Source organism: Orcinus orca, chromosome 13 (assembly GCF_937001465.1).
Source record: "Orcinus orca chromosome 13, mOrcOrc1.1, whole genome shotgun sequence".
Lineage (NCBI taxonomy): Eukaryota > Metazoa > Chordata > Mammalia > Artiodactyla > Delphinidae > Orcinus > Orcinus orca.
This window is the reverse complement of record NC_064571.1, coordinates 71,940,500-71,955,121: the sequence shown is the minus strand read 5'-3', so window position 1 is coordinate 71,955,121 and position 14,622 is coordinate 71,940,500. Positions and strand designations below refer to the sequence as shown.

The following is a 14,622-nucleotide window of genomic DNA, read 5'->3' as shown; positions in this document are numbered from 1 at the left end:
AGTAGGACTATTTAACAAGAAAGGGAACCACAAGTTTATAATGCACTTCAAGGAGTTTAGTAGTGAACACTGTGGTCATCACCTTCATATCTAGTCCAACCATCCCCATGATGAGGCAACACAGGGTGAGGGTGAGAATTTAACCATCCTCTGCCCCAAAGGCACAAATCCTTTGTTTCAGCTAAAAAGCCTACCACTTACACATACATGGCCCAAACGCACATATCTGGTGGAGGCTCAGGTACTTTTGTTCAGTGTTGAAAGAAAACTGGCTCTCTCCCTCACCTAGACTTGACAGGAAGCATTTTAGTAGCTGTAGCAGGCATTTTTTGAAGTCAGCATAAGGATGAAGCTAATAGAAGAGAAGGTCAAAGCCAAGACCACTATAAAGACACGCAGGGATTTCCCTGGTGGCCCAGCGGCTAAGACTCCACGCTTCCAATGCAGTGGGCCCAGGTTCGATCCCTGGTCAGGGGACTAGATCCCACATGCCGCAACTAAGAGTTTGCATGCCACAACTTAAGATCTCGCATGCCGCAACTAAAAGATCCCCCATGCCACAACTAAAGACCCGGTGCAGCCAAATAAATAAATATTTTTAAAAAAAGAAGAAATGCAGCCAGGGCCCTGATTCAACCACAATCCTGTCTCTGGCTCCTCTGTTATGTGAGCCTATTGCTCCAGTTACTGTGAAAGCCCATCTGAGTAGGCTTTCTATTGCTTATAGTTGAAGATGTGGAACTAACACCGAGGTTGGAAACAGAAAGGAGGTTTATAAATCCCAAGCTCTAAATCACTAAATCAGCTCAACTGAAGAAGAGGAAGGAAGGTTTCCTATCCCTCACACTGGGAATTTGGATATCCTTGTTATCAAAAACAAAAAAAAGAAGAAAAAAATGTTGGTTAGAGCATCACCTGTTGTACCTTCGGACCAGACCATGTACCTATGGTACTGTAACTGTGGTACTGAGGACCTGAAACAGGAAAAAACTGAGGCTAACGGAATGTTTTGGCTATTCCTCTTAGCTTAAAGTCTACACACAGATGTTTATAATATCATTCTTCATACTCTTCAATGTTTTTAATTGTCCAATGTGAAATATTTTAAATCTAAGTATTAAAAAAATTAATTCCTAAGAAAATACATGCTTAAGGGAGAAAAGTCTTAGATCCTATTTGTTCCTGATGATCGTTTTAGGGTCTCACAATCTATTATAATAATCAGAAACAACCTGACCAAAAATTTGACTATGAATTTGGAGGTGAGGGAATTTAATAAGTTAATTGCTGTATTCAAATTTTAACTTTGAGAAATTATGAAATACAAAAGCTTGAAAAGATCAGTTAAAATAATAGGAATTCTACATACCAAAGGGACTCTCCAGCCTAAATAACAAAGTGGCCAATCTATAAAGAGACTACTACTTTTGGAAGTATTTAACAACAAAATGCCCTGATTTTCAAAAATAAAATTCTGATAACCAGATCCTTTCTTTTTTCCAGTACATGAAAGCCAATTTCAAATTTCCGGAGAGCTAACTAAATAAGCTCTTATCATAGGAAGAGTTCAAGGTCAGTAAAGATGTGACGATTTATTCTGATGCCCACGGTCAACATTTTAAACAGGATATGACTTGAGAATTACCAAACTCACCCCTGCCATACTATATTCTTTACTCTTAGCTCATTCGTCTCTTTTTGCTTTCCTAGTTCTCTTCAGTGTGCCCTCCTGCTGATTTACTGTCTCTTTTTTCTTTTCCTTTGTCTCTTTCTGCCTGTGTCCGGCTTTCTCCAACTGTGTCCCAGGACACCTCTGTACCTTCTGCCCTTACCTTTGGTCTTCCCATTCTCCCTTTTGCTATCTCTTCACTCTCTCTTCTCCTCCCTTCTTTAGCCGTAGTACTTATTTGATATAATTATGGAGTCAAAGTTTATAATCTCTGCTTTATCATTTTTAGCTCTAAGATGACTTTTATTTCTGACTTTAAAAAGTTTCTTAAATTAATTTGTGTTGTGTGGCCCTGAAGTGACTTACTCAGTGAGTCAGTGTCACGATAAGGTGCTGCTTACTCACCACAGAATAATGGTTTTTACTAGGGTTTTTAGATCAGAAGAGTCATTCCTTGGACAGTATAAACTTAACCTACCAGATTAACTGCTAAAAAAAATGGCATTAGAATTCTGGGACATATGCTACATGTACACTCATGTTTTAAAAATTCAAATTTCTTTAAATAATTTTTTATTAAATGGATGGAATATCTAATTTGATAACATCTTATAAAAATGTGGGGGCTTCCCTGGTGGCGCAGTGGTTGAGAATCTGCCTGCCAATGCAGGGGACACGGGTTCGAGCCCTGGTCTGGGAAGATCCCACATGCCGCGGAGCAACTGGGCCCGTGAGCCACAACTACTGAGCCTGCGCGTCTGGAGCCTGTGCTCCGCAACGAGAGGCCGCGACAGTGAGAGGCCTGTGCACTGTGATGAAGAGTGGCCTATGCACCGCGATGAAGAGTGGCCCCCGCTCGCCACAACTAGAGAAAGCCCTCGCACAGAAACGAAGACCCAACACAGCCAAAAATAAATAAATTAATTAATTAATTATTTTTAAAAACTGAATTTAGTGAGTGCCTATGTTGTGACTTGGCCTTGACATTTGTATGGTTTTACCATTAATTCACAGAACCCTCAATATTATGAAGTATAACTAATAGCATTCTACAAATATATGAACTCATTTTCCTACAGAGAGAAAAATGAAGCAGAGAGAATTAACCCATCCAAATCACACTGCTGATAGTACAGCAGGGATCAGACATCTGAACTCCTGGTTCCCGGAAAATAAATATTAACCTCTGTGCTTCCATCATTTATGATTTCTTTATTTTTTATCATACCAACTTAATTCTCCATAAATACAAATATAACAACTCATTTCTGTTTTAATTTGGAGGACATTTAGTTTTCTTCTATTGTTTTAAGGTTTAGAACACAATGTTCTACATTGAAAAGAATTAAAATAGACTCCTAAACATAAATAAAGAGAAAACAAGGTACTATATAGTCCAAAGGCAATTGCTATCACATAGTAAAGAAAAGTTAGTTTAAAAGTCAAATAGAAAGCCTCATAATCAAATGTACCACTTGGCTATATTTCACTGGATAGAGAACAGCTATATTAAGGTACCGACAATTTTACCAAACAATTATGTCTCAAGTGTTGTGAATGTCCCTAATGTTACAGAGGTTAATATGTGACACGCCCCAAGACAGTAAGTCACTCTGGCATTTAACCAGTCTTTAGAAGGGACTTGTACTAATTCATTTCCCTTTTAACTGTGATTCTAAGTTGACAACCCTTGGCAGGCAGTACAGAAGAAGGATGATTAGAAGAGAAACATTCTTAAAATGGATTAAGCAGGGCAGGTACTAGCCTGTCATATGCAGCAATCATAAAGTTGAGGAGGAGGCTGATGGACTGTTCCACACTGATTTGGTGAGTAGAAGGAAGGCGCTTGTTCAGCTGGTAGTAGATGGATGAGATGACGGTCTCAAGGCGAGACACACTGATCTCAGTGGTATGGTCCAGTGTATTAAGGCCATTGTCTCGGAAGGCTTCAATCATGTTCCAAATATCAACAAGATGTACTGGAACACAAAGAAAATAAACTTTGTGTTTATTCTGTCAACACAAACTTTGTGTTTATTTTGTAACTTTTTCAACAATTCAAAAGTTTTAATTCAGCAGAAAGATATAAGAACTTTACATTTACTTACATTTAATAGAATAGTGAAGGGTGGCAGAATATGTCACCCCAAGATATGCCACTTTGGCATACGGAGTAGTTTGAGCTAAAGACGCCTGGAAAACAACAGATGCCAAGAAGGACACTCTGACCTCCCCTCTTCTTCCCAAAAGCAGGAAGTAAAAGTCCCATGTGAAAAACGCCCTCCTTATTCCAAGAGGAAAGAAACATCCTCATCACCAGAGACAGTGAATTGAGTCTGAGTGAAATCTGCAGACTTCGTTAAAATAGCTCTTATCTTTAGTCTCCTGACATATTTTAGTTATTTTTCCACAACTGCCACTCTTTGTTCAACTTAGTATATAAGCACTTAGGCCCACTCACTCCTTTGGGTTTTCATTTTCCTATGGGGGCTCCTATGTACATGTAAAAATCCATATGCTTTTCTCCTGTTAATCTGTCTTATGTCAATTTAATTCTCAGGCTCCGCTGGAGACCCTGAGAGGGTAAAGGTAAAGTTTTGCCTCCCCTTTGTAGCTTCAAAAATACACAATGAAAATGTAACAGAACCTCAAAGAGACAAATTCACAGACTTTGTGGGAGATATTAACACACCTCTCTTAGCAAGTGACAGAGCAAACATACAAAAAAAATAAGTACAATCATAGACAAACTAACAAGGCAGGCATAATGGACACTATATGAAGTCCTGCCCCCAGTGATTAGAAAATATGCTTTATTTTCAATAACACAAAGAACATGTAAAAAAACTGACCTTATCCTGAGTCATAAAACTAATCCCAATAAATTTTAAAGGATTAAAATCATATAAGCCATGCTCTATGATCAAAATGAAATTGTCAGAAATCATTATCAAAAAGAAAACTTTTAAAATAAACTTTATCTTTAGAAATGAATAAACACACTACTTGGAAATTTCCTTAATCTGATTAAGGATATCTACAAAAAACTGCAGCAAACATATTACTTAATAGTAAAATGTTGAAAGCCATTCCTCTGATATTGGGAATAAGATAAGAAATGCCCACTGTCATCATTCCTATCGTATTTCAAATGCTAACCTATATAAATATGCAGTAATTATCAGTACAGGAAATAAAAGTAACTGTCATTATTCAGAAATGACAAAATTATACACATTGAAAATCATAAAGATTCTGCATGTATATCACTAAAATTAATATTTGAGTCTAGAATGACTGCTAGGTACAAATCAAGATATGAAAGTCACTGTATTTCTAAACATACACGAGGACTCAGGAATAAATCCAATAAAGGATGTGCAATATCTCTACCAAAAAATATATAAATTAGCAAAACTTAAAGACCTAAATAGATGGAGGGATATATCAGGTTCACAGAAATGAAATCTCAACACTGGAAATACATCAATTTCTCCCCAACTTGATCTACAGATTCAGTGTAGTCCCAACAAAATCCCACAGGACTATACATTAAAAGGATGAATTTTATTATACGTAAATTATACTTTAAAAAAAAAATGAAGGAAAGAAATCCCAGCACAAATCTTTGTTTTTGTTCATTTTTAGTAGAAATTAACAAGCAAATTCTAAAATTTGTGTGAAAATAAATGTAAAAAGGCCAAGAATGTCTCAGACAATCTTAAAAAGTAAAATAGAACAAAAGTACCCTAACCCTAAAGCTCTAACAGTGATTATTGGTAAAAGGATAGACAAACAGACCAATGGAACACAAAGAGTCCAAAAACAGATCCTCTCACATATGGACACAGCTATGAACATTCTTGTACATTTCTCCTAATGAATATGAGAAAAAGATTTTTTTAGTAATGAAGAAAAAGGATGGTCTTTTCAATAAATAGTGTAGGGTCAACTGAACATACATATGGAAAAAATTGAAATCTGACTCCTACTTATAATCTGGATTTTTTTAGTAATGAAGAAAAAGGATGGTCTTTTCAATAAATAGTGTAGGGTCAACTGAACATATATATGGAAAAAATTGAAATCTGACTCCTACTTATAACCTGGAGTAATCTGGTAGACTGAAGAATCATATGTGACAAAATAAAACTGCTAGAACAATGCATCTTTTACTTTATATTACTAATGCCACTAGCCTGGCTCAGCCCACACATAGACTACTGTGTTCCAAGAATAATTATGGGAAGAAGTATAAAAATGGTAGTTCCTGTAGGACAGCGGTTTTCAAACTTTTTGACAACATGCAAATATATTTAAATCAACACACACACACCCCTCTAGATATATAAAAAACACGTTTCACAAAATACTTTACCACATAAGCTACGTTCTGACTTTTTTTTCTTTCTCTTTTTTTTTCTCCATTACATGCTTTAAATTCTGGCTACAGCTCACCAAAACAGTTTCAGGAACCATTAACAGGTCACAACCCATAATTTGAAAACAATGCTTTGGGAAACCAGAGAAGAAACATGACTTCAGTCTAGGATGGTACGGTAAACTCTTTGGAGAGAATTTTTAGCTAGGATTTTTGAGTAGGACTTAAAGTAGTGTAGAAGTATTTAAATATAAAGTGACTTGTCCAAGGTCACGTGTTTATAATAAATGACAAACAAAACCTGGAGTAAAACAGGTTTTCCCATTCTAAGGCTAATGTTCTTTCCATTACACAAAACAGTTTTTCATTAATACACACACACACACACACACACACATATATCTGAGAAAAGTACAATAATTCTAAGTCAGTTCATCTGCACACAAATTAAGAAAGATTTTATATGCATTTTACAAATATTTTAATTTACGTATTTTATAAGTAGCAATTGTGGAAGCAACCGCTTATAGAAAAGGCTGATTTGTGTTATATTAAGTTTAAACAAGAAAGTTAATTTTTATTATGCCTTTATCAAAATATTAGTTTTTCTTTCTCTCCAGAAGCTGATAAACTGTATTAATTTTACATAAAACTTTGTATTAAAAACAGTGACAAGGAGAAATGAATTCTCCCATTTAAAGAATCAATTAATCTTGGGACTTCCCTGGTGGTGCAGTGGTTAAGAATTCGCCTGCCAATGCAGGGGACATGGGTTCAAGCCCTGGTCCGGGAAGATCCCACATGCCGCGGAGCAACTAAGCCCGTGTGCCACAACTACTAAGCCTGCACTCTAGAGTTTGCAAGCTACAACTACTGAGCCCGAATGCCACAACTAGTGAAGCCCGCGTGCCTAGAGTCCATGCTCCACAACAAGAGAGGCCACCGCAATGAGAAGCCCACACACCGCAAGGAAGAGGAGTCCCCACTCACCGCAACTAGAGAAAGCCTGCGCACAGCAACAAAGACCCAACACAGCCATAAATAAATAAATAAATCATTTTTTAAAAAAATAAAGAATTAATTAATCTCAAAACTAGTCACCTTATTGAGTTTCTTAAATTTTTTGAGGGACACCCAGAATAAATTAACAAGCTCTTTCCATTACAAAGCTTATATTCTGATAAACACTTAAGACAAAATAATTCAATTAACATTACAATATGACTAAAACACATTAAAATCTTCTATATTATCAAGAGCTCTATCCAGCTATCATAGAAATGAGTAGAAATGACTTACGGTTGCATCGTTTTTGCACAAATCGCAATTTGCAAGCTGTTCTGTAAGTTGACAGTCGTATGACATCAAAATTCTGAGCACCTGAAAAGGGGCAAATAAAAAATATTCAACTAGATTTACCATTTAATTTCCACATGCTGGGGAAGTGACTCTATTCCATTGTGTTGGCACAGTCTATACACAACATGTCAACAAGGCCCTCTCTGGATAAAACACAAAGTGGGGAAGAAGGGTTAAAAATGCTTTCTGCGTGCCCACTCCATGCCAAGCACAATGTCAGCAGTTTTGCCTATATCATCCTGTCTGCTAGCCTAAGAAAACTCTGAGGGGAGGACCACTCATGACTTGAGTGAATGAACTACGTATTCCGCAAAATGAAAAAAAGTGGTATAGTAGGGAAGACCCTAGCCTAGAGTCAGGAAAGCTAAATTCCAGCCCAGTCTGACCACAGGCCATGACCATGGCCATGTTACACCCCTTCTTCTCAGCCTCAGTGTCCTCATCTATAAAATGAGGGAACTGGACCAGATGATCTCTAAGTTCCCCTTCCAGGTCTGTGGCAGCCTGTGTTTTTCAAAAAAGGGACACAACAGTATTTCCAGACCAGTATTTTTATGTGCCTCTAGTATGCTGCCCCTCCCCATCAAGAACTAAAGATTATTTCCCTCCACTTGCACCTGAGGACACTGTGACTGCCTCAATGAATAGAGTGTGGCAGACGAACACTGCCTGACTTCTGAAGGTGGGCGATAAAATGTGGGACAGCTTGTCTGTGCTCTCACTCTCTCAGGATGCTTGCCCTAGGAACCTGGACACCATTGCTGTGAAGCCCAAACTAGCTGATATGGAGAAACCACACAGAGACACCGATACCCAGAGAAACTGAGTCCATCAGCTGAAAGTCAGTAGCAATTACCAAACATGTAAGTGAGCAAGGCAACAAATGACCCAGCCCTGAGTCTCTGAGTCTTCCAACAGAGGCCTGAGACATCATGCAGCAAAGTCAAGATATAAGCACTGGACGCTGTTCTAATTTTAGACCCAAAAAAGGTATAAACAAAATAAATGACTGTTTGGGGATAAGTAATATATAGCCCTAGTAACTAGAACAAAGCCTAAATTATATGAATCTATAAATCAAACTTTGTTTTCATTTCAAAATTTGCTGTAGGGCTTCCCTGGTGGCGCAGTGGTTGAGAGCCGATGCAGGGGACACGGGTTCGTGCCCCGGTCCGGGAAGATCCCACATGCCGCGAAGCAGCTGGGCCCGTGAGCCATGGCCGCTGAGCCTGCGCGTCCGGAGCCTGTGCTCTGCAACGGGAGAGGCCACAACAGTGAGAGGCCCGCGTATGGCAAAAAAAAAAAAAAAAATTGCTGTCTTGAATTTTAAGGCCACTTCAGGGAACTCTGGCCTCCAGCGTGAGTTTTTTTATTTCACCTATGCTGCCTTGTAAGATCTGGCAGCAACTTTTGATTCAAAAAAGGGAAAGTGAACCAGCACAAATTATCTTATACCAATATTTACAGTCATCTTTCATTTCTGCTTATAGAAAAAAAAAGGAAGGATTTTTCCAGGTTTTTGGTAAAAGTAATATTTATTGACCAAAAAGTGAAGCAAAGATTTCTCTTAATCTCACTTCAATCAACCCTTACCTTGATGTCACAATTAAAATTATTTCCTCCATCACCTGGTTCTCACAAAATTTCTACCCTTCTATACATACACGTTATAGTCCTATTTTCTTTTTTTTAATATAACAGGTTTTTTGAAATATAATTCATCCATTAAAGTATTCAACTTAGTTGTGCAACCATCACCACAGTCAGTTTTTCATTATCTCAAAAAAGAAATCTCTTCCCCTTATGAGTCACTTTGCCCATTTTTTAATTGAGTTGTTTGTCTTTCATTATTGAGTTTTAAGTACTTTATATGTTGTAGATACAAGTCCCTTATGAAATATATGATTTGCAAATTTTTTTTCCCATTCTCTGAGTAGTCATTTCACTTTCTTGGTCGTATCTAATGGGGCACAAAAGGTTTTAATTTTGATAAATCCAATATATCTATTTGTTATTTTGTCACTTGTGCTTTTGGTGTCATACCTGAGAAGGCTTTGCCTAATCTAAGTTTATGAAGATTTATACCTATGTGTCCTTCTAAAAGTTTTACACTTTTAGATCTTACATTTAGGGCTATGATATATTTTTAGTTAATTTATTATGCAGTATGAGGCGGAGGTTCAAATTCATTCTTTTGCATATGGATACCCACTTGTCCCAGCGCCGTTTGTTCACAATACTGTTCTTTCTTCATTAAATGGTCTTGGTATCCTTGTGAAAAATCAAGTGACCACAGATGTATGGGTTTAATTTTTAACTTTCAATTTTATCCCACTGATTATATGTCTATTCTTATGCCAGTACCACACAATCTGGATCATTGTGGCTTTGTAGTTCTCAAATTCGGAAGTGTGAGTCTTCCAACTTTGTTCTCTTTTGAGACTGTTTTGGCTACTCTGGGTTGAATTTCCATATGAATTTTAGGATCAGCCCATCCATTTCTTCAAAACAGCCAGTTTTTTTATGAGGACTGCAATGAGTTTGTGGATCAATTTAGGGAAAAGTGACATCTTAATGATAAATCTTCTGATCCTCTAATACAGGATATCTTTCCATTTATTTAGTCTTCCTTAATTTCTTTCAACAGTGTTTTGTAGTTTTCAGAGTATAAGTTTTACACTTCTCTTGTTAAATTTATTCAGTCTGATTTTCTTTTACTCATTTAGTTTCTATATTACTATCTCAGCCTAAATATTTTAAATTGGAACCATTAAATATTAATTATTCAAAACCAAATAATTTTAAGAAAGAATGCCAACACATGTCCAAGAACATTTAATAAATAACCCGTCATTAAATCACTGCAGGTAATTTTAATGTCTAAACATTTATTTCTATGAAATATTTTAATGAGAAACACTGATAAAACGAATGTTAACAGCTAGGAAAGGAAAGTTCCACCCCCATCTGATCAAACAGAAACATTACTAATCTGATTGATCAGACTTTTTGCAGGGTATTTATTAGGCAATGCTTGCTAGTGGAAAAGTAACTACAGGAAAAAGGTAGTGCACCTGGTATAACTCACTCTTTTCAGACTCCTTCTCCAGTGCAGAGTCAGATTTGTCACCACAAAAGATGAAATAGAGCAGATATCACACAAGTCCAAAGCTAACTAGTTTAGGAAAATAGGAAACTCCAAATGCTTCAGACCAGTTTGCCAGAAATCTCTACACTGAAGTTTCAGGAACTAGTCAAGAATCAAGTATCACTCTGCTTCCCTTTGCCAGTCTGATCCTTGTGAAAATACATCACTCTAAATGTATTGAGGAAAATGTAGAGAGAGCAGTGGGATGTTACAGGATTCAGAAATTCTAAGAAGTTCTGGCCAGAGCATCATTTTTTAAAAATCTAATAGCAGTCCAAATCCAAAAATAATTTCTAAAAGTTAAGATATAATTAATAACCTTAGAATTTTATTAAAATACTATTGTACCAATATTCAACCAAACTTCCCATATGTTTCCCTTCTTCTGAAGCAGTCATCTTCCCTGATTTATATAAGGAGAATCCTCATACAGTGCCTAAGAATAGCCTTCATTTTTTTAATACTTCCCCTATGTAAATGTCACAGTAATTTCCTGATCAGAAAATATGGTAGTTTGGCAAATACAAAATAGAAAAGCCCCCAGTGAAGAAACTGAAATGACTGGAATATCACTTTGGGAATTCTGAACTAGAAATGATTACTCTTCATTATCATTCATTTCAAGAATATTTCATTAAAAGAAATACAATAAAATGTCATTTTTATACTAATGTCAGACAATGTTTCAAGCCCACCCAGAAATTACAGAGGTTTTCCCTGGTGGTGCAGGGGTTAAGAATCCGCCCGCCAATGCAGGGGACACAGGTTCGAGCCCTGGTCTGGGAAGATCCCACATGCGGCGGAGCAACAAAGCCCGCATGCCACACTACTGAAGCGCGCGCACCTAGAGACCATGCTCCACAACAAGAGAAGCCACTGCAATCAGAAGCCCATGCACCACAACAAAGAATAGCCCCTGCCTGCGGCAACTACAGAAAGCCTGCGTGCAACGAGGACCCAACGCAACCAGAAATTAATTAATTAATTAAATTTAAAAAAAGAAAAGAAACGATACAGAGAGCCCTAACTAAATATCCAGGCAGAACTCTGGCCCCAGTTAGAAAGCCCAGTGAAATTCGTGAACAGACAGGGAACCAATGGGACACTGGGTACCCAAGAGGTACAGGAGAAAGATAGGGAAAGGGTAAGAAAGGATTAAGCCTTCTTTGCACTTTATGGCTCTCCTTATTCATGAGAATGGGATATGAATGTTCTATAGTATAACCAAATCCCAAGGAAAGCAAAGAGTCAAATGCAAGGGTTTTATTGTACCTGTTTGTATCAGAAGCTTATATCAAAACCCCCAGGGGAGGAAGCTGGAATCTTCATTCTTAACAAATGCCCCTAAAGACTCTTATAATCAAGCTAGTTTTGGGAAACACAGGACTACCCAACTCAACTTAAAGGTCTAGCTCATGCACCTCTCACATTTTACCTCACACTCCACTCCAATCAGTCTGGACTACCTACAGTTACCCAAACATACCGGGTCCCGTCACCTCTGGGCCTTGGTAAGTGATAGTGCCCCAGCCCTTCCTTCACCACATTATTTGGTTGACTCAGCCAAGACATCACTTCCTCCCAGATTCCTCCCTGGACCCGCCTTGCTTCCCCCATCATGGCTCCTACTGCGCTATCATCCCTTGTTCCCACTTCCAGGAAAACAAAATCCATGAAGGCAGAGACCATTTTACTGTTGTATTATTCATTACTGTATGTCCCAAAGTAGGACACAATAAAACTAGCACCTAAATATTTATTGAATGAATAAATAACTGAAAACTGGGAAGTTCTGGGTTGTCTGATATAAAAAAGGCTTTTTCCCAAAAATTTACAAAGGAATGTCAAAAGGATATACAACTGCAGACACTAGCAAGGAAAGGCTCATGGCGGGAGATGATAAAAGTAGTGGGGAAGCCAGTTCCTTTTCCTGTGTAAACATGTTGATGCTTTTAACTTTCCTCAGGTAGGGCAGAGCACTCCAAACTGTGTTCCAGGAAGCCACAGGATTTGATGGACGTGCTCAGCAGACTAATGACAGGGATAAGGAAGTAAATGTACTTTGCTGAAAATCGAATCTAACTGGGGAGATGAGGAGGAAGGAAGGAGAAAGGGGAGAAGAGATTATAAATCTAATAAACATAAGTACAGTAACATGTCTGAATTGTCTAAAAACTTTCACAAGCAGTTCTAATTAGGAAAAAAAATTTTTTCAAAAAAAACATTAGTCTGAATAAGCAACAAATATGAACACGAATGACTTCCTCATTTTTTTCTTGGCAGTACACTTAAAAACCCTAGGGACCAAAGATGAAGCCAGAGGTCCCAGCAGAGAGGAAGGTACAGATAACACCAAGATCACTGAAGGGTGACTCTCTCAGTGGGTGAACTAGGAAAAAAAGTTTTAAAATCCCGCAAAAGGAAATGGCTGTGACACATACCTGGCTCCACCAAGATCTGGATTTAAATTTTTGTAATTAATGGCAAACAAACAAAGTGATAACCAAATAGGTTGGATAAAACAAAAATGGATTACACAAGATAAAAATAAAGTCTAATTTGTGGAGTTCAAAAGATAATACAAAAAAGAGCATATATTTCATAAAGGAGGTACTCTAACACATCCTAATAATATTCTTGTATTACTTTGAGCAAAGTTATAAATATTGATATGATTTGGGCTTCATTTTTTTTTTACATCTTTATTGGAGTATAATTGCTTTACAATGGTGTGTTAGTTTCTGCTTTATAAAAAAGTGAATCATTTATACATATACATATGTTCCCATATCTCTTCCCTCTTGCGTCTCCCTCCCCCCCACCCTCCCTATCCCACCCCTCTAGGTGGTCACAAAGCACCGAGCTGATCTCCCTGTGCTATGCGGCTGCTTCCCACTAGCTATCTATTTTACGTTTGGTAGTGTATATATGTCCATGCCACTCTCACTTTGTCACAGCTTACCCTTCCCCCTCCCCATATCCTCAAGTCCATTCTCTAGTAGGTCTGTGTCTTTATTCCTGTCTTACTCCTAGGTTCTTCATGACGTTTTTCTTTTCTTAAATTCCATACATATGTGTTAGCATACGGTATTTGTCTTTCTCTTTCTGACTTACTTCAATCTGTATGACAGACTCTAGGTCCATCCATCTCATGACAAATAGCTCAATTTCATTGTTTTTATGGCTGAGTAATATTCCATTGTATATATGTGCCACATCTTCTTTATCCATTCATCCGATGACGGACACTTAGATTGTTTCCATCTCCTAGTTATTGTAAATAGAGCTGCAATGAACATTTTGGTACATGACTCTTTTTTTTTTTTTTTTTTGGCAGTACACGGGCCTCTCACTGTTGTGGCCTCTCCCTTTGCGGAGCACAGGCTCCGGACGCGCAGGCTCAGCGGTCATGGCTCACAGGCCCAGCCGCTCCGTGGCATGTGTGATCTTCCCGGACCGGGGCACAAACCTGTGTCCCCTGCATCGGCAGGCAGACTCTCAACCACTGCGCCACCAGGGAAGCCCCATGACTCTTTTTGAATTATGGTTTTCTCAGGGTATGTGCCCAGTAGTGGGATTGCTGGGTCATATGGTAGTTCTATTTGTAGTTTTTTAAGGAACCTCCATACTGTTCTCCATAGTGGCTGTACCAATTCACATTCCCACCAGCAGTGCAAGAGGGTTCCCTTTCCTCCACACCCTCTCCAGCATTTATTGTTTCTAGATTTTTTGATGATGGCCATTCTGACTGGTGTGAGATGATATCTCATTGTAGTTTTGATTTGCATTTCTCTAATGATTAATGATGTTGAGCATTCTTTCATGTGTTTGTTGGCAGTCTGTATATCTTCTTTGGACAAATGTCTATGTAGGTCTTCTGGCCATTTTTGGACTGGGTTGTTTGGTTTTTTGTTATTGAGCTGCATGTAAATTGTAAATTTTGGAGATTAATCCTTTGTCAGTTGCTTCATTTGCAAATATTTTCTCCCATTCTGAGGGTTGTCTTTTGGTCTTGTTTATGGTTTCCTTTGCTGTGCAAAAGTTTGAAGTTTCATTAGGTCCCAT

General features: G+C 37.9%; 1 protein-coding gene across 24 annotated transcripts in view; it reads right to left on the bottom strand.

The window, feature by feature from the left end:
• Nucleotides 1-14,622, bottom strand: part of DTNB (dystrobrevin beta) — a 608,309-nt gene that overhangs the window by 197,887 nt on the left and 395,800 nt on the right. For all 24 annotated transcript variants that reach the window (XR_007470747.1, XR_007470748.1, XM_049695720.1 and 21 more), the window contains 2 exons: nt 7,350-7,430; nt 3,435-3,648 (listed from right to left, as the gene is read on the bottom strand). Coding sequence is in view for 22 of the 24 variants with exons in the window: in XM_049695720.1 (XP_049551677.1) it covers nt 3,435-3,648; nt 7,350-7,430 (295 nt within the window). In the remaining 2 variants the exon portion in view is untranslated. The remainder of the gene's footprint in view (nt 1-3,434; nt 3,649-7,349; nt 7,431-14,622) is intronic.